At 36.2% G+C, this 21793-nt stretch overlaps 1 protein-coding gene across 1 annotated transcript in view; it reads left to right on the top strand.

The window, feature by feature from the left end:
- PLCB1 (phospholipase C beta 1) overlaps positions 1 to 21793 on the top strand; it is a 628464-nt gene that overhangs the window by 266152 nt on the left and 340519 nt on the right. Inside the window, exon 3 of the mRNA XM_069065428.1 lies at positions 10604 to 10741. Within this exon, the coding sequence (XP_068921529.1) occupies positions 10604 to 10741 (138 nt within the window). The remainder of the gene's footprint in view (positions 1 to 10603; positions 10742 to 21793) is intronic.

The following is a 21793-nucleotide window of genomic DNA, read 5'->3' as shown; positions in this document are numbered from 1 at the left end:
ATTTTAATGATAATGTTTATTGTGCTTTCAAATGTTAAATTTTAAAAATATTTTTTAAAAGCTGTTTGATAGTCTGTTAGATGTGACATCTACCTTGATGCTCTTTCCTTCAATGCTCTATCTTCATAAATATTTGCAAGATGTATTTATAAATAAATGTAACAAAAATTATCCAATTCTAAAGATGAAGCACGTGCATTTATTGTTTTTATATAATATTTCATTTTCCCCCAATTACATTTTAAATCAATTTAATTTTTTTTAAAGTTTTGAGTTCCAGATTCTCTCTTTCCCTTCCTGAGATGATAAGCAATCTGATATAGGTAATACATGAAACACCTACATTTAAATGAGCAAATTACAATTCTTTTGTGTTTCACTAGTAATTCAAATCTTTAGATTTGCAAACATGTTTATTAGTTACTCTGGAAGAATGTTTAAGTGCCTCTTTAAAAAGCTCTCCTGAGTTATAACACTATATTTCTTGTTTAGCAAATAGCTTTTGTTATCTTCTGCATTCTCACTCCTGTCAAAAGGAAACTAAAAACATTCATGATATACCCTTTCCAAATGAATTACATGCAATGCATTTCAACAACTCATGATTCTGGTAGAAAAATGTGACATATCTGGTTCTTTCTCCCTATGCCATTCAATGACATCACACTCTGGAATTTCAAAGTTCATGTTGACAATTTTTCCAACAAATACAATCTCTCAACTTCCTCAATTCCCACACCATCTTTTTGTTTCATTTTAAATCGTGCCACCTCCTCAATGAAGCCTCCTTTGAATTGTCCTGTTTGATAGAATTCTCCTCCATTCAGATATCATGTAACACTTTCTTTGAATAATGTTACATAAAAATATATGGAAATATGTTTTTCGTATAACATATTATACTTATAATTATCTCCTTTATTTCCAAATGTTATTGTTAAGATGTGTCTAATTCTTCATGACCCCATGGACCATATTGTTCTTGGGGTTTTCTTGGCAATGATATTGGAGTGGTTTGCCATTTCCTTCTACAGTGGGTTAAGGTTGTAATGCGAATGTAAATTTTAAAGATCTTCCCTGCCCCTAGGCTAAAGTGCACCAGAAGCCTGGGGAGGGAGGCTTGTTTTTCAGTAGATACTTTTTGATTGGCCAGTGGGTCAAACAGGTTGTTACATTCTCTGAGCCAGGAGAAGGCTATATGAGCACTGATGTGTAGCTTTGTTTTGGGACTCACTTTGAGAAGTGTTCTGTGATTTGATCTGAATTCTGGGAAGCCGTTGTTGAGAGTCCCCCGGCTTTGAAAAACCCAGAATGTGGAAACCCAGATGTTGACTGGGTATGGATGTAATGGTTGGACAGTTTGGAAATCTGTCTACTTGATGTTTCTGTCTTGATAATTATGCCTGTATACTTTGAGGTTCAGGGTGCTGACCTTTTCTCCTGAACAAGGTAAACGATATATGTCTGACTGATTAAAGTAAGCTTGTTAACCCATTTTGAGTTGCTTTCCTTTAACAAAGCAGATCCAAGAACCTGTGGTAGCTGCAAACCCTGAGGACGCTTGGGGTGCTTGCTGCTACAAAGGTAAACAGGTTAAGTGACTTGCCCAAGGTCACACAGCCAAGTATCTGAGACTGGATTTAAACTATATTGGGTCTTCCCGACTGCAGGGTCAGTGCTTTATCAATTTAGCCATCTAGCTGCCACCTTATTTTCAGTATTAGACTATAAGTGTTCTTAGGGACCATGGTTTTCTTTCTAAAAGTTGTGTTTCAGCAAGTATTATTTCCTTTTCAGTTCTATTCTGTTTACAAAATCATTGTTGTAAAAAAAAATGGTGTGTGGTGATGGGAGGAATTGTTGTAACACTAAAGATCAAAGCCAGATCCTATGCGTTTGGGTTTTGTATTTTACTATTTCACATACTCTTTAAATAAAATTAGAGTTGGACATTTTGTAATTCCCATTCAGCATGAACTGTGTTAGACCTGTTTACATTTGGAAATACACTGATATTTATGTACATGAAAAAGTTTCACTATAAACATCAGTCTCTTTTCTGTGATATGATGATAATTATGATAATTAAGAATAATAATACTAATACTTACATCAATTTCCGTGTCTTCCTGAATGTATTACACCCGCCTCAAGTCCTTTTCTGTTCCTGGATTTACAATGACTTCCCCACTAGTTCCTCCCTGTGACTCATCCTTCTGTAACTGATAACCAGCTGTTGACACTTGAGGTGGCAGGTGTACTTCATGATAGGTGTTTTACAGAATGTTTAAAAAGATAAACCTTTGCAACAAATCTTTTGCCCAGCATCTGTGACACATCAGTAACATAATAACAAGTAATGAGTTTCAGAAGCAAGAAGGTCAACTTGAGCTGTCATATTCCAAAAAAGAAAGTGAGATCTTTGGTTTGGTGTTTTTTAAAGCAAAATATATACTTAGAGGAAGATTCTTTCCTAGTTTAGGCTATAGAAAAGTAACAAAGAAGAATAGGATTACTGTGTATGGACTACTATAAACCAATTTAGAATGGAGTTCACAGAGAAAATTTATAAAGAATTTTCTCTCTCATTGCAAATTGAAAATTATCTCTATTTTTTAAAATGATTATACATAATTCATTTTTTTGACAAAATATTTCACATGGCTCCTTTTTGATCCTCTGTGGCTGGTAGCCTTTTTTAATGGTTAATTATTAGCTGTAATGAAAAAAGTCACTAAGAAAAATGTCAATTATGACTGATCATTTTTCTCCCTCTGGTGACTGTTCCGAACAACAGACTCCACACTCTCTAATCAGTTCTACATTTTTGTTTGTTTATTTTTAGTTTACAGCATTTATTTCCACAAGATTTGAGTTACAAATTTTCTCCCTGTCTTTCCCCTACCTGCCACCCCAAAACAGCTATCCCACTGAATATCCCGTCACCCAATCAACTCTCTTCTATGTCCTCCCCCACTTCCCCTCCGACTTTCCAGTAGGGCATACCCCCGTGCCTGTATATCGTATTTCCCAGTTGCATGTAAGAATAATAATAATAATTTTTTAAACAATTGATTTTAAAACTTTGAATTACAGATTTTTTCCCTTCTTCCCTTGTCACCCACCCTTACTGGGAAGATAAGCAATTCAATATAGGTTGTACATGGGTAGTTATGCAAAACATTTCCATAGTAGATATATTGTGAAAGACTGACTATATATTTCCCTCCATCCTATCCCAACCCCCACTTGTTCTGTTTTTTACTTTGACCCTGCCCCTTTTCAAAAGTTTGTGTTTCTAAGTACTCTCCCCCCAATCTGCCCTCCCATCTATGATCACTCCTCTTATCCCCTTCCTCCCCACTTTCCTATAGAGTAAGATACCCAATTTAGTGTGTATGTTATTCCTTCCTTAAGCCAAATTCAGTGAAAGTAAGGTTGACCCATTCCCTTTTGCCTTTCTGTTCTTCTGTTATTCCCCTCCATAGTAACAGTTTTCCCTTGCCTCTTTTGTATGAGATAATTTACCCTGTTCTGTCTCTACCTATCTCCTCTCATTATATTCCTCTCTCACCTCTTAATTTTATTTTTAGATATCATCCCTTCCTATTCAATTGATCCTGTGCCATCTGTCTATGTATATGTGTACACATATATACACACATTTATATACATATTCATATGCACATATAACCTCCTATATATACATATATATGTATGTATACATATATTTATACATATATATTCCCTTCAACTATCCTCATACAGAGAAAAGTTTCATAAGTTACAATGATCATTTTTCCATCTAGGAATATAAATAGTTCAACTTTGATAAGTTCCTTATGATTTCTTTTCCCTGTTTACCTTCTTATGCTTCTTGTATTTGAATGTCAAATTTTCTTTTCAACTCTGGTTTTGTTCATCAAGAATGCTTGAAAGTCCTCTATTTTATTGAATGACCATATTTTCCCCTGACACATACTCAGTTTTTCTGGGTAGGTGATTCTTGGTTTTAATCCTAGCTCCCTTGACTTCTGGAATATCATATTCCAAGCCCTTCAATCACTTAATGTAGAAGATGCTAGATCTTGTGTTATCCTGATTGTGTTTCCACAATATTCAAATTGTTTCTTCTTGGCTACTTGTAATATTTTCTCCTTGATCTGGGAACTCTGCAACCTGGTTATAATTTGCCTAGAAGTTTTGTTTTTGGGATCTTTTTCAAGAGGTGATCAAGTGAATTCTTTCAACTTCTATTTTCCCCTATGGTTCTAAAACATCAGGGCAATTTTCCTTGAGAATTTCTTGGAGGATGATTTCTAGGTTCTTTTTTTCATCGTGGCTTTCAGGTAGTCCAGTAATTTCAAAATTATCTCTCCTGGATCTATTTTCCAGGTCAGTGTTTTTCCCAATGAGATATTTTACATTGCCTTCTTTTTTTTCATTTATTTGGATCTATTTTATAGTATCTTGATTTCTCACTAAGTCATTAGCTTCTATTTGCTCCAATCTAATTCTGAAGAAATTATTCTCTTTAGTGAGTTTTTGAAATTCCTGTTCCATCTGGCAAAATCAGCTTTTTAAGGCATTCTCCTCATTGGCTTTTTTGGGGCTCTTTTGCCATTTGAATTGGTGTGTTTTTTAAGGTGTTATTTTCTTTAGTCAGGTTGTTGACTCTCTTTTCATGATTTTCTTGCATCATTCTCATTTCTCTTCCCCAATTTTTCCTCCACTTTTCTTACTTGATTTTCAAAATCCTTCTTGAACTTCTCCATGGCCTGAAACCAATTCATATTTTTCTTGGAATCTTTTGATGCAGGAGTTCTGACTTTGTTGTCTTCCTCCTGTTCCATTCTTTGATCCTTTTTGTCCCCCAAAAAAGGAACCTAAGGTTTGATTGCTGTGCTTGCTTTGCTTCCTCTGCTTGCTCGTGTTGCCAGTCAATTACTTGACTTCTGAATTCCTTGCCACAGTAGATCTCTGCTTCCAGAGAGGAGAGCTTTGTCCCAAATTGCTGGGGGTTTTGCAGCTGCCGGAGCTATTAGTTGGGTGCCCTCTGTAAAGCCTCCACAAACTCTGGCTCACTGGTCACACACCTCAGGACCTCCATCCAGGAAAGATATCCAGATCCAAGCAAGTTAAAGCAAGAACAATTACCCTCTGAATGGTTGCTTGGTCCCCCTATAATCTGCAAACCAGGAGCTCTGAATCAGCCAAGTGGAGGAGGCTACATCCCTGTGGTGCCTCCACTGCATCTCATGCTGGGGGCAGAGGCTGAACTGTGCTCTTAGTCCCCCTCAATTCAACCCAGGTTCCACAGTGACCTTTTACTTTTCTTTGGCATTTATGGGTTGATAATTATGAAAACTTTCACAACTGCTGGTGATCCACTCTCCCAAAGTCCACTCCAGCTTCTTCTGGTCAGGGCTACCCAAAACCATGGGCTCGGGCAGGGTTGGACTTGGCTTCCAATGTGCTGAGATGGATCCTTTCTGTAGGCCTACCGGTCTGCCTCAAGTGGGAGATTTGTTTCTCTCTGTCACTTTGTAGGTTCTGTAGCTTTAAAATTTGTTTAGAGTCATATTTTACAGGTATTTGAGATGGTTATGGGGGGAGCTCACAGAGTTTTCCTGCTTCTCTGGTGCCATTTTGGCTCCACCCCCAAGTTCTACTTTCTAATAAAAAGAATACTGGGTATAAATTCAAAAACCCCTAAATTTCAATCTCTGTTCTATTAATTACCAACTCTGTGGAATTAGACAAATAATTTCATTTCTCTGAGCCTCAGTTCCTTAATACATAAAATGAATAGGTTGTTCTAACTCAGAAATGTCACAAACACACAGCACCCGACTTCTTATGACCTGCAACATTCCCCACTGCATCTGGAACCAGATTAAAGGGAGGATAGGGAGGGATTCTTAAAGGGGAGGTAGGCCAAGTAAAGGAGGCAAGGCAGTGGGTAGAAGTGAAGTAGAGAAGTCAGGAGGGATATGAAACAAGAAATATTCACAAACATAAAAATAAAGTTTTTAAATAGAATGTTAGGGGAAATACATGTCTATATATGTATGTATATATGTTTATATATGTATATGTATTTGTATGTATCTATATATAAATAGATCCATATTTAATGATAGCCTTGGGGTGGGGGAGAAAGGGCAAGGGGATAAAAAAAAAAACAAAATAAATACTGCATACCAGAGAACAAAAGAAAATTTACAAGAAAGCAAAGAAAAAAATGTACAGCTCTCAATACAACATGTAGCATTTATCATACAAGCTTCCTTGAAATGAAAATTTATTGTTATATATTTTGAATCTTCCCTTATGTTCTGCTATGCACATCCCATGCTTTTTTTGTCTTTTCTTACTTTGTATTTAAGTTTCAATATATAAGCTTATGTTTTTCTTTTCTTTTCTCTATTTTGTATTTGTGTTCTAGTATTTGAGTCTAGAACAAAATTAGAAACAAAGCAAATAAAAATACAATAAAACATAGATAAAATTAATATATGGCTTTCTAGGGAAGTTAGGTGGTACAGGTAGAGCTCTGGGTTTGGGATCAGAAAGACTCATCTTCATGAGTTCAAATATGGCCTCAGACACTTACTAGCTGTACAGCCTGAGGTAAGTCACTTCTTAACCCTCTTTGTCTCAGTTTTCTCATCTGTAAAATGATCTGGAGAAGGAATGGGCAAACCACTATAGTATCTTTACCAAGAAACCCTCCTCCAAAAAATGGGGTCACAAAAATTTGGAAACAAATGAACAACAAAAAATGGCTTTCTAAGTCAATATGTGACCCATAGAAATTGGTATGTGCAAATCAGTGGTGGCATTTCTATTTGAATTTGCGACCACTGAACTGGATAATCTCAAATATCCCATTTAACTTTAAATCCTTTTTTCCAGTCCTCACTCCTTTTGCCCATGGACCTCTACTTGCCTTTATCCTTCTCTTATTAAAAAATTGCTCGAGGACAGCAAACCCAAAGGTAGCAATGCTGACCAGGAAGATTCTGAAGACCAAATGTAGTGGAGATTGAGATGGGGTTGGTGGAGCTGGGACTAGGTTTGGTGAGATATTTACAGAGGAAAATCAGAAAGGAAGGTTCTGAGAGCAAAATGTCAAAAAATGCATTGTACATTAATTCCGAAATATTTTTCTAACAATATAGAACCAACAATAGTAATAAGCTTTAAAACTATAATAGATTTCAAATTTTAGTGAAAACACTATTATTTCATGAGTTTCCTAAGAATTGTTTTATCTTTTCTATATCCTAAAATAGAAAATTGATTACCAAAATGATTTATTAGCTGTATTTATATAGTGTCTTCTTCCATTTCATATGTATTTTATAATTCTATCCTTGCCTTACAAAGCAATGGACTCAGTAGCAATTATGATTTGATCTCCATTTATCATGTTAGAAAAATAAAACTGAGAGAATTTGAGTTACTTGCCTACAGTCATCAGATATTAAGTTCCAGAGGTAGTTCCTTATCTAGTATTTTTTCGACCACATGAAGCTTCCTCTTTAATGTTAGAATGACCAGTGTTGTTGTTGTTCAGTAGTTTTAATCATGTCCAACTCTCCATGATCCTATTTAGGGTTTTCTTGACAGAGATACGAGAGATTTTGCCATTTCCTTCTCCACCTTATTTTACAGATGGAGAACTGAGGCAAACAGGGCTATATGATTTGCCCAGGGTCACACAGCAAATAAGTGTCTGAGGCAGGATTTGAATTTAGTTCCTCAGAATTCCAGGTCCAGTCTGCTGTGATACCTGCTGCTATTAATAATAATAATAATACCATTTAGTAGGTGGTAGTAGTAGTAGTAGTAATAGTAGTTGACATCGTTGTTGTCATCATTGCAGTATTTTTATGGCAATTAGTGGGTACAAGGGAGAGAACGGTGGGCATGAAGTCAGGAAGACCTGAATCCTGCTACTGACACTAGCTGTGTGACTCTAAGCAAGTTACCTAACCTCTGTTTGTCTCAGTTTCCTCAACTGTAAAATGGGAAATACCTACCTCTGAGGGTTGTTATGAGGATTAAATGAAATATTTGTAAAGCACTTTGAAAACCATAAAGCACTATATAAATTCTAGCTACAGTTATTAGCTATTTAAATTTTTTCATTGATAGATGGGTTCTAAATGTTTCTTTGAGATAAAATTCCCTACTTCAATGGATCAGTTGTCTCTTAGACGTAAGAAACCTTTCCAAAGATACAGAATAGAATTTGGCCTTTGCCCATCCTGTATTCTTCTTATCTGTTTCCTCTCACAAATTTACCTCAGTTCCCTTACTCAACACACTGGGTACATTATTCATATTTACATTACATAGAAATGAATAAAGCACATGAACTATCTATTAATTATATATTGTTCTCATTGCATGACTGCCTCCTCTTTTTTTCTTTTGGAGATACGTTTCTTCAATGATATCTTTTATACCATTTTGCCTGGTTAATTCTTTGTAATATATTGCAGTAGGATGATGTGCACACCTCCCTCCTCCCCCATACACACACCTTTGCATCATCCTTTGTATGATACTTAAATTTCTGGAGATTTTATGGTTCCATGACTCATAGCCATAAAATATCGCTGGGAAAATAATGAAATGTAAATGTTGGACCTTTGTTTTAGGGAACGTCTTAGGGTCCTTCAAAAGATCATTTTAAAAGTCAGCTTTGTAGTTTCCCCATTACATCCCAATGCCCAATGCCTCCTCATGGTCAGTGCTAGGTTCTATTCCTATGTGCCTATAGATAAGTACTATACATTGATCATTCCATTGAATATTACATATTATTATGTGGGCATTCTCCATTCACTTTTTTTCCTGTGTTGGATAGTTAGACCAAAATCTTGTGGGTGATTTTGAATCTTGTTTGAGAAGTTTTACAATGTTCTAAGTTTTGATGTTATAAACATACTGTCACCTGCAAACAAAAGAATGTATATATTTAATATTAAGCCAGATTCATAGCAGAGAGACGTACTGGCCAAAGTTTTTGTAACTGGCATGGAAGAATCCTAGCATAGTCTCCACAACAAAGAGGGGTTCCATGTAGATTGTGAAATCCTTCAGAGACTCCTACTTTGTTGATAATGTGCTAAGTGAACCAGATCCTGGAAAATTTCTATCACAACTTTGTTTTCTTTTCTATCAAAATATTTGTTTTGATACTTTAAGGATCTTTTATTTAATTGGCAAGAAGACACCCATCACAAATGGAAATCAAAACCCTTCCATGTGTTCTTAACACATCTTTAGTGCAGCTAGGTGGTACATTGAATAGAGCACTGGCCCTGGAGTCAGGAGGACCTGAGTTCAAATTTGGCCTGAGACACTTAACACAAAAACTAGCTGTGTGACCTTGGGCAAGTCACTTAACCCCAATTGCCCTCCAAAAAGCAAAAAAAGACACTTTCATTTATTTCTGTGGCTAAAATAATTTGTCACCCATGACCAACTTTCTGTTGTTGCTCCTCTTTGAGTGGCTAGTCTGGACTTCGTAATAATCACAGTCTATTAAACTGTAGTATAATAATATATTCTTTAAATCTTAAACTTATAATTCTGCCCTGAGAATTCCTTGGTTCTGTTCAGAATGTGCTAAATGTTTAACAACAGGCCCTACACAAAATGTATTATGGCATATTTTAAAATTTAATCTGCATTATTAACATTATACCATCCCCCTCTTAAATCTAGATAATCAACAAAACAATAAATCAACATCTAATTTGTAGAGTGTCATTTTCTTATTTTGAAATGCTCAAAATGTACATTTAACAGTAGGCTCTTGAAAGTCAGTAAGAACTGGTTGTAGTACACTGTTGGCTTCCTTATAAATGAGGAGGTCAAAGGAAAATGCTACAATTGTATTTATAATTTGTTATTAAAGGTACAGAAGTAATTTGTAACATATATTGATTGAACAAGCTATAGTTGAAAGAATATTCCCTTGGGAGTATTAAATTTGGAGCTAGAAGGAATCTTGGAGATGGAGTCCAAAGCCTTTATTTTATAAATCAGAAAATTGAGCCATGATACAGTGAGGTGAAGTGATGCAGTTTGTCCATAGTTGTACATGTATTAAGTAACAACAGCTAAAATTTGAATGTTAGTCTTCTAACTTCGAATCTAGTAGGTCTCCATAGACCTAGGTTCTATAGTCAGCTCTGTTGCTTTTGTGAATCACAGGTGGAAGAGTGCTGTTGGACTATATTCCATTATCACAGTGTCTTCAATGACTAAAATTATATAATTTTTACAGTGATTTTTCAGGTGAAAAAAGTAGATCAATTTAAAAATAATTATAGCTCTGATATAAAATAATTTTGTTATTTCAATATTAGAAAAACCATAACTTTCTTCAGAGGCACTTAATCACTATCAACCTCAGATTCTTTATCATATAATGGGGATAACAAAACTACTTCATATTGGGGTTGTGAAATTTTAATGAAATAATATATGTTAAACATTTTGTAAACCTCAAAATCATTATGTGAATATTAGCAATCATTATTATCATATACTGATTGGTTTTCTAATATTTATTTTGTAGGACCCAAAATTACGTGAGCTCTTGGATGTGGGGAACATAGGACGCCTGGAACATCGAATGATAACGGTGGTATATGGTCCGGACTTGGTCAACATTTCCTATTTGAATCTAGTAGCATTTCAAGAAGAAGTAGCCAAGGTAAAGTCTATTGAAGCTTTAAAAATCCTTTATTGTATTATAAAAAATGCTGATACTAGTATTGCCTTCAGGTTCATGCCCTGCTACGTGGGCATAATACCCAGAGGAACCCTACAATGCAGAGAAGGCAGGAGCTCTGCAATATTTTCTTCATGTCCTTGGGAAGTATTCAACATTGTGTCATGTTTAATGCAAAATTAAGATAGAGATATTGCAGTGGTATTCATTTTGCCACCCTCCTCTTTTTTAATGAAAATCAATTGAGATGTTAAACTATCAAATATTAAGAACTAAGGTAAATAATACAACAGGTTCCAGTGGAAATTAAATACTTGAAAGGAACTTTTTTGCCTGTAAGATTATTAAGAAATTTCCACTGAGAGTAAGTTAGGTTGTCAATGTTTGCCTTTTTTAAAACAAAATCTCATCAGACTCTTTTACTTCCTCTTTTCCATCACTATCCTATACACTAGCATAGGCCTGCTTTGCCAATCAACAGTGCAATAGCAACAGCCTGTAAACTAGCCTTTCTTCCTTCATTCTCTGCCCCCTCTACTACAATCCTTATACCACTGCCTCCTTGTGCATAGATCTCCCTCCCATCAAAGGCTATTCTGATACCTCACAGTGGCATGGATTTGAACCTGGAGTCTTTATTTCCTTGCCAATGGAAGCTCTGTTAGGTTCTGTCAAGCTAAAGAGACTCAGCATCATAACATAGACCATCAAGTAATAATTTGGGGACAGGGAAGGGAAATTTAACAACTCATGAAGACAATATTTTGAAGATCATAGTTTGTGATCTTTGTTGATGGAGTACCCATTCCAGTGAAATCACAGACCTTCAAAATAATTATAGGAAATTTTGCAAATTGGATCATTCATTCCCCTTCTTGGGATTATTTAAAAATTCCTTTTTTACCTACTAAGAAAAAATTTAAACTCCTTATCCTGGCATTCAAGGCCCTTGAGATTGGGAAAGACATTGGATATGGAATCAGAGGACCTGGTTCCAAATTCTGTTTCTCTTACCTCCTATCTGTGAATCTTGGAAAAATTAATCTCCCTCACCCTTAGTTTCCTACTCACTAACTAAAGTGAGGCATTTAGACTAGATGTCTAAGATCTCTCTTGGTTCTAAAACTACGATCCATATGATACTATAATAACCTGGCACCACTTTAGTTCTGACTGTATGTCAAATGATTGCACTCCACATGTGCTATGCTCTAACAGAACAGCTTTACATGTCATTTCAAATAACATGCCACACATTGCCCTGCACCCATGTTTTTGCTCCCTCTGCTCTGAATTCCAGGAATGTCTCCTCTTCCCCATTTCTGTCTGGTGAAATCCTACTCAACTCTTAAGGCAAAGCACAAATGCCATCCCCATGAATTCTTTCCCTTCAAGTTAGTAACAATTCTTTTTCCTTCATAACTCACATAACATTTAATTTGCACTTTTTAATGAATTTATGTATCACTTTGCATCATTCTTATATATGTATCTTATCTCCCTACTAAATTGTGAACTACACTCAGACAAGTCTTATTTAATCATTGTATGGCTCCTAGTACCCAGCCCAGTGTTCTGAACACAGAAGGCACTTAATAAATATGTGATACTTTATGGCTTAATTCTTCCTTTCTTATGAGTACAGGGTGATTGTATGTCACTATGTTCATTATCCAGCAAGGGAATTTAGTTAATTGCATGCAATATCTCAGTTAGGCACCAAGTGGCATTCTAATTAAGTTACTATGTTTTCCAGTTCTCCCCTTCCTCACACTATTGACAGTTTGCTAGGTGCTCTAGGTACCATGCTTTATGTCTCTTACTGGCACTAACAGAAGTTTTAATTAGAGGAAATTTTTAGAAAGAGGAAACAAAACAGAATGTAGATAGCATTCTGTGGTTTTTGTCCCAGTTGCAAAAGGAAAGTGAGAAAAGAGAGAGAGAATCATCTAGGCCCTGAAAGGAAGATATGTGATCTTTTGCTAATGTCAGGATCATCAGAAATTGACCCACGAGTCTTTTAGTAAATCATCATGGGCATAGAGAAAAATAATTCAAAGAGATAAAAGGTCAGGGAATATTCTTTCAATCTGCAAATATTTGTTAAATGTTGTTAAAGTTTGAAGGCTCCTTTGTAAAAACAAGAAAAGAAAGACAGGGGGTGCCTAGGTGGCGCAGTGAGTAAGGCGCCGGCCCCCGAGTCAGGAGGACCCAAGTTAGGTTCTGACCTCAGACACTTAACACACACACACACACACACACACACACACACACACACACACACACACACAAACTAGCCATGTAACCTTGGGCAAGTTACTTAACCCCAATTGTCCTCCAAAAAAAAGGCAAAAAAAAAAAATAAAAGCAAGACAGCAAACAGGAAAATATACACTGGAATGGTCATGTAAAACCGGGACAATCACTCTATCTCAGAATATTCTTTTTCCATTAGTAGATTATTTCCTGTAATATTTTGAAATGTTTGTGAATCCATTTGCTTGGCTATTTCATCCACCATCATAAACCACAGCCTCTTCACAATTTAGAAGATAATCTTTGAGCGTTATCATAGCCAATAGCCATTATCTTTTATTCAAATTGGTGGGCTAATTAATCAGGTGGGTGAAATAGCTGAATTAGGCACCAAGGGGCACTTTACTTTAGTTCCCATGTTTGGTGTCTCCTCCCCTGCCAGTTACCTTGGTGTCGAGTGCCATGATTCCTCTCCTTTTATCCAAGCCTGTCCAAAGTTAGCAAGGCTTGTCCTCAGACCACAAATAGAGTCTATTACCAGTCTCTTCCTTCTAGCTTCTTAAGCTTGTTAATCACTATGAAAGCCAGTGCTCCACTGGCATTGTCTATGAGAGCCTAGGATCACCTCCAAATCCTCATGAAGAGGAAAGTAGGACTTCAGTGGAAGAAAACTACTGGAGCATGTAGTTAAATGGGCAATTTTCATCTTCAGTGTTCATAACTTGAAGATACATAATAATGCTCCTTCATCCTGTCCTTCCCTTTAAATAATATTCTTCCAGTTCCTAGAATATGAATCTAGTGAATCAAGGTGGTATAAAAGCATCCAAGTTATGTATATTTTCTAAATCATTTAGGACTATATGATCACAATATATGCTATCACAATTAATTAGTATTTGCTCCATTCAGTCATGTTCTAAATGTATTGTCTACCTTTACATTATAGAGAACAGCTCAGTCTTTTGGCCTGTAATTGGGAGAAATATACATGTATATACCCAGCTTCTCATTTCTTGGTGATTTTTGAATGTGTTTACATTAAGAATCCAAACAGCACCAGATTTATTTTAGTTTTAAAGCACAAAGGAAAGAAAAAAAAAACCCATGCTATCTCCTTACAGCATAAGGAAGAATCTTATAAACTTCTGTTTCAATGAAAACTTATTTGGAATCTTTTTCTATTTGCTAACTCTTTTCGCTTTTGCTTGCTGATATAAACAGATAAATTTTGCTAGTATTTGTGAGGGGAAAGAGAGTGAATCCTTGGAAGATGGGAGGAGTAATGTTAATAGAGAATTTCAAAATTAAAAAAAAACGATTTGTAAACCTTGATTTCCTAAATCATTCTAAATTAATTTATAGAAAGTATCCAGTTGATAATATTATACCAGTTCTCACAATTCAATAGATATGGAACTAGTTAAATGACAAGACTCAATTCATGTCACTAATGTTTCAGTGACGGCTTGGCAGAAGTTCCCTAGAAGAGTGTTCCAGGGGTCCTGTAGCAGTTAACATTTCCATCAATGACATGGATGAAGGCAGAGATGGCAGAGTCATCAGATTTGTAGATGCTGCGAACCTGAGAGGTCTAACTAATACATTGTATGGCAGAGTTGGGATTCAAAATAATTTTGACAGGCTAGAGTCTCCAATTCCACGTAATAAGATGGATTCCTTAGAGATATGTATAAATTTCACACATAGATTCAAAAAATCAACTTCACAAATGTAGGATGAGAAAAGCAAGGCAAGACAGCAATTTTCTGAAAAAAAATCTTAGGGGAGCCTTATTGTATTGGTAGCTCCTTAGGTGTTGGCAGTGTATTGAGGAAGCTTAAAAAAGCTAAAGTAATCTTGGGCCATTACAAAAGAGGAATAATCTTTTGCCGCTAATGATATGGTAGTTCCTCTGTGCTCTGCCCTAGTCAGATCTCACCTGGTGTGCTGAGTACAATTCTGGTGACCACAGTTTAAGAAGCACGCTAGAGACTGTCTAGAGAAAGGAAGCCAGGATGGTGAAGGGTCTTAATCCACCTCATATGAGGATCCATTGAAAGGGATAGAGATGCTTGGTATGGGAAAAAAAAAAGAACATTTAGGGAGATGATAGTGATGTTCAGATATTTTTAAGGATTTTCAAGTGGAGGTGGTATTAAACTTTTTCTTTTGGATCCTAAATGTTAGAACCATCTAGAGGTAGCAAGGTGGCACCAGGAAACTGAAAAACCTGAGTTCAAAATCTATGATAGACACTTATTAGCTGTGTCACCCTGGGCAAGTCACTCATCCTCTGTCTACTTGAGTTTCCTCATCACTAAAATGGGGACAATAATAGCGCCTAACTCTCTGTGTTCTTGTAAGGATCAGATGGGATGATATTTGTAAAGCAATTTTTTGTGAGGGCCATATAAATGCTAAGGAAAAGCAAAACCAAAAGGTGGAAGATGAAAAGAGTCAGATTTAGGTGTTATGTCAGGAAATATTCCTGTTAGAGCTGGCCAAAAGTAGAATGGCTTGCCTTAGAAAGTTGCATATAACCAGTTCTTCATTAGACCTGTCTGAGAAATGGTGGTATGATGATTAGTGGAAATTCCATTAATGTAAAGATTTAGTTAAATAGTCCCTTCCAGTTCTAAAATCCTGAGATTCTATGGCTCTGCAAATTAAGATAAATTTCCCTACACCTTTCCTGGATGTTGAACATAGATGGTTACTTTTTAAATTAAATTTACTAGGGTCCGTGTCTCTATTATGTTACATGTCAGATCGTTTTGACACATTTGATTTCCTGATTCACCATAAGGAACAAATGAAGCATCATTCTCTCTAAGGGATAAGTAATATTCTCTTGCTCACTATTTTCCCTTAGGATTTTGAGTTCCTCAATTTTATAAAGTCTGCCTTCAAATCTTGTTGTTTAGAAGGCATTCCAGCAGTCTTTGGTGTTCTGGTATAGTTAAGAAAGTAACAGGGCATCTTCTTTGCCTTTGCTTAACTGTGATGGCAGACTTTTCTGCTCTTCCCACACCCCTGGATTTGCATAACAATAATGAGCTTTGAGATTTGCAAACAGATTTGCAAAAGAATTTTACTCTCAAAATATAATTTACATATTTTAATTGACAATATTGTGTTACACTATTAGACTTTTGATTTAAGCTCTTAGGTTTTTTTATTAGCATTATATATCATTTCCCAAGGCAGATTCTCCCAGAATGTAAGCTGCTTACTATAAGTAAATATGTCTCTTGAAAATGGTATTCATTTTCACAGAGGGCTGCTATAAACAGCTATAATCTGGTTTGATAATATGGACAATAATATAGCAAAGGCTTAAGAGGTAATTCTAAGGGGCAGCTAGACGGCGCAGTGCATAGAGCACTGGCCCTGGAGTCAAGAGGACCTGAGTTCAAATATGTCCCCTGACACAACACAAAACTAGCCATGTGACCTTGGACAAGTCACTTAACCCCAGCTGACCTATCTTCCCCTCCCCAAAAAGAAAAAAAAAAAAAAGATAACTCTAAGCAAAATCTAATGTTATAATTAGTATTTAAAATTTCCCCAAATTTTTTGTCCTAAAAGTACCCCTCCTAACCTATGCTCCACATTGAGTATTGAATTATACCTCCATATTTATTGAACTATAACTAATACTTTTAAAGGAGCTGCAATCTTATTAGTATTAGAGTTATTTTCTCCATTGGTATAGGCCAAAACTCATCCTTTGGTACAATTCATGTATTTTTGTCTTTTGTGATTCTGTCTTTCACAGAAGATCTATCCAACATACTGGCAGCTTCCTTCTTAAATTTTTTATATTTCATTCATATCAGCACCAAATTTTGGCTCTTCATCTGTTATCCTTTACTTGTAGCCTGCCCTTTCTCCATATATATATATTTCCCCAGTCATGTCCCCTATGCTACTTTCTAAATGTAGTTCATTCCTGGAAATATCCTACAGCCTGCTTGAGTGTGGGCAGCTAGGTGGTACAGTGGGTAGATTGCTGAGCCTGGAGTCAGAAAGACTCATCTTCCCTACTTCAAATCCAGCCTCAGACATTTACTAGTTGTCACTTACCCTCCTTTGCATCATTTTCCTAGTCTGTGAAATGAGTTGAAGGAATTGGCAAACCACACCAATATCTTTGCCAGGAAAGCCCCAAATGGGGCCACAAAGAGTGGGACATGACTGAAATGATTAAACAACAACAATAACTTACATCCATCATGCTTGTCTCCATTGTTCTTTTTGCCACCTAAAAAATGTGATTCTGCAGAAATTGTGGTGTTTCAAGATTTGAAAACATAAAGTGTTGATAGGAGAAAGTTCATGTTAAAAAGAAAATCTGGCTTTTTGTGCTGGGGAGGTATGTGTGTATACATACACACACATATATACATACATATGTATATAAATTTATATATCCATATATGCATTCTCAGGTATAGGTATACATAATATAGTGATAAACTAACTCAATAAACTGACTATAACATTTTCTGAATTATAGACATTTTTCATCCATTTATTTTTTCTTGTATATATCGGTCTAAGAGACCGATCTCTTTTGAGTACTAAATTTAATTGATGGGGCATGAGGGAGTGGGGTGTGCTATAATGCTCTGGGGTTCGTCACAGTCAGAACAATATCATCTATAAACAGAAGCATCTGGGAGACCTAGGTAAATGGAGATATTCTCTCCCCATAGGAGGACATCCCTCATGACAGTTTCAAACCCATTTGGTGAACATATACCTCCCTATGTCATGTCTCACTTGACAATAGTCAGAAGGTCATTAAAAAGAGTCATCTCTTTGGTTACATTTATCGAATAATTTTAATTCTTAACAAATGCCTTGGATCACTTTATCAGAGATAATATCCTAGAAGAAATCATCTCATCCATCTTCCTCATCTTACAAATGATTAAAGCTCAGAAGACTGAAGCCTAGAGATAAGAAGTGACTTTCTAAAGACTTTTTAAAGTCATGTACTAGCAGTCACATTTGAACTCAAATCCCTTTCCTGTTGTTTCTCATGCATAAGAGAAAAATTAGTAGAAGAAAACTTTTAAGAAAACATTATTCTCTACCAAGACAAACTTTTCTTTTTAAAACAACATTCAAAACTGCATATTTTTAGTTCTTGTAAAAAGATGCCTATTTTATTACACAGACTACATAGTTATCTGCCACTTCCTTTTGGTAAGCCTTCAATTGTTCTCTCTAACTGGGGCCTCAAATATCTCAGGACTTGAGGCCTACTCTTGACTATTTTTGCTCACCAGGACAGGACAAACCTTTTACATCATTTTCTCTCAATTAAACAAGCTGCATAATGTCATTGTAGCCCTGGAAGCAGTGGGGTGGCATTTTTAACAGTCACTTTTCTCATCTAATCACATTCAAAACCATCTCCTGGAAGTCTCCAGGCTCACTGTTTCAACACTTATGACCTGAAAATGAAACACCTGTTGTTAACAAGGAGGTTGTCGTCAAATCCTCAGCTTGGCTAAGCCAAGTGGAGAAGAAGACAGACAAAAAGAAAAAAGAGCACACATAACTCAGCTTCGTCTACCCTGTTGTTTTCTGCTGGCCCATGAATTCCTCTGAACTCTGATTTGAATTTTCACCTTCTTACTTTCATAAAAGCAAAATAAGCAAAGGAGAAAGAAACATTTAAGAAAATACATGTGAGATCCATAGGCATGTCACTTTGAGGGGGAGGGGAGTAAATGAATATATCTTTAGATGAAAAAGAATATGAGACAGTGCCTAGCACATAGTAGGTGTTTAATAACTGCTTGATGAATATCTGGCTGTATAAAAGGATCCATTAATGGGGGCCATATAAACTGGAAGAAGTAGATAATCTATGCTAAATAAAATAAATCAGTCACAGTTGATTATCTGATTATCAGGTTAATCTGATTAAGGAAACATTTAAATTGGATGTTTTGGTTTGTATAAAACCTTTTGACTCGGTATTAGTGTGTTTTGGAGTACTATGAGAAGAGGTACTGGGTTCAGAGAATTTTATCAAAGTTATAGGTCACTTTGCCTATGATACCTTATAGTTATGAAGGAAAAATATTGATCTCACAGCCTTTTAATAGTCAATTTTGTATATAATCGTTTGTATCCTATGGCTCTCTGGTCCCTAGGGTGCCACTATGTTGCCATTTAGCTGTATAATGATATGTAACATTTCTATAGCTCTTAAAGATTTTCTAAGTGCTTTATACATATTATTATCTCATTTATAATCCCCATTTTACAGGAAATTGAGGCTGAGAGATGATGAATGACTTCCTTACTTGGTCATGCAGCTACAAAGTATCTGAGACAGGATTTTGGCTCACATCTGACAGATTGAAGTCCAGTCTGGAAGCAGAATGATGTAGTCCAGTGGTTCTCAAACTTTTTCATCTCAGGATCCCTTTAGCAAATAAAAAAGAACTCTCTTCCCAAAGAGCTTTTATTTATTTGGGTTATATCCATTAATACTTACCATATTCAAAATTAAAACATCCTAATATTACTATGAAAATAGTTTTGATTTTGTGACCCCCTGACAGGGGGTGAGGGGATGCTCAATGGTCTCCGGACCATTCTAGTGGATAGTGGTCATCCTTGGAATCAGGATGGCCTGGGTCAAGTCCTTTGTCTGACATATACTGGAAACTCTTTAAAACCATATGTTACAGCCTGTGAAAGTAGTTTCCACAACAAGAGTTAAGCCTATGTTTGTTAAATTGTAGGGGGTGAGAAGGAATATCATACCACTGTGTCTACCTTGCAAATACAGGCCATCAATTATTCAGAAATTATGATGTTTTTAATGGCTTAATATTTCTAATCAGTAAGGAAATGCAGTTTTGTTTGCTTGTCCAGAGGAAGCTCTCAAAGTGCCAAATAAGAAGACAAACCTAAATGTCATCTTTGGTTTGTCTGGGGGGCGGGGGGAAACCAGGGTATGAAAGAACAGAGCAAAGATGAATTCTACAAGCAGAAGCTATTTTCAGCATTCCTCCCTGGTTCTTGTTTCCAATCATCCATGAATAAAAAGCTGCGATCTTCCTTTTAAAAGCCTGGAAAGGAAAAACCAAAGGTAGTGGTCCATGACCAATGAGCCATTGCACACGATGAGTCATGAAAGACTGAAAGCTTCTGTGGCTGGCACCCAGGAAATCCCCTCCCCCTTCCTCTCATTCCCTTTGTATTAGAATTATCCTTTGTCACCCAGAGAGAGAGGTGATTTCATATCCAGACTCTAATCCTAAGTGCTAACCAGTTTGGCACTCAGACCTCCCCCTTGAGTACCCTGCATCAAACCTTCCCACTATTGAGCCAATTTCTACACAGATGGCATTCTTTTCTCCAGAGGGACAAGTGGATTAGAGCAACAGAGAATTGGCATTTTCAGCTTGAGGGGTCTAATGACAGGAACACGCGGAGGGAAAGCTTTTTAGTGTACTTATCCACACTACATTTGGCATAGGCCATTATTTTCAGTCCTTCACTTCCATGAATAATAAATTCACTTAAGCATTTATACATATGGATTAAAACAACTTTTCCTGATTAACATGCCATTTTAGCTATGTTGGAAGAATGGTTAGCTGATAAAAAACAAAACAAACCCCTTTATTAACCAAAATACTTAACATAACATCTTAGTATTCAATTATTTCCTTCTAGAGGTATCTTGTGTCCTCTTGAAATATCATTTCTATAAAAAATGTCCAGTGGCTGCAGTTTTCAGATTTGTTTTAGCACAAGGATGCCACTCTGCCTTCACCATCCTCTTCATAGTTTGTCAGTAACTGCAGTAGCTGTATTGCTTACTCCCAGGTTTACTGAGGAATATCAAGTGGCCCTTCCATCACGGATGAGTGATCTCAAGTTTGGGAGGAAACTGGAAAAAAAAAGCAACTCCAACTCATCACATATCTTAAGATCTCTGTCCTAAAAATATCTAGGGGGCCACTATCCCAGGCAATGGAAAGGAGAAAAATAGGGCAAAGAAAGGCAGGTGGAGAATGAGAGAGAAAAGGGGCCTTGTAACCTCTGTCTCTGGTATCCCAAGTTGCCTACCATTGATGTAGAGCAATGGATCTTAACTTTTTTGTGTTTCATAAACCATGGCAGTTTGATGAAGCCTACGGATCCTGTCTCAGAATGTTTTTACATGGATAAAATATAATATTTAGGATTATATAGGAAGCCAATTGTATTGAAATTGTTGTCAGAATACATTTTTAGATTAAAAGATCCCCATGTTAAGAATTCCTTCTATAGAACAAGCTTCAGCAAAATTTTGGGAGAAAGAAGTCTTACAAGTTCCTACAAATTGATATTATGACAAAATTACAATCCTGAGAAAAGTATTTGGTGCTCTTATTTCATTTTGCTCTGGCGATATCTCTTAAAATTTCTCAAATCCTCTAGTAGATATTCCTTACAAAGGGGTCAGCTCAACTCATCCCAATTGTAAATGATGGATGAATTTATGAGACATTAATCTGGATATGCTATTTGACCTTTCTTTAAGTGAATTGATCAACCCGGTAACAGAGGGCATAGTAGGTTGTTTTTCATGTGTGTGACCAAGACCTTTTTCTTAGTTACCTCTCCCCTCCCCCTGCTTTGGAACATAGCATATACCCTACAAAATTGCTTTATTAAAAACTATTTTCTCTAGAAAACAGTGTTTTGAAACTTGGAACCATGCTTCTCTAAAGTCTGTTATTCAGTGCTCAGATA

The sequence above is a fragment of the Petaurus breviceps genome, unplaced genomic scaffold, assembly GCF_028583685.1.
Source record: "Petaurus breviceps papuanus isolate PSGF00001 unplaced genomic scaffold, PetGlider_PUasm1.0 90686, whole genome shotgun sequence".
Taxonomy (NCBI): Eukaryota; Metazoa; Chordata; class Mammalia; order Diprotodontia; family Petauridae; genus Petaurus; species Petaurus breviceps.
Note: the sequence above shows the minus strand (reverse complement) of the source record. Positions and strands in the feature narration are given on the sequence as shown.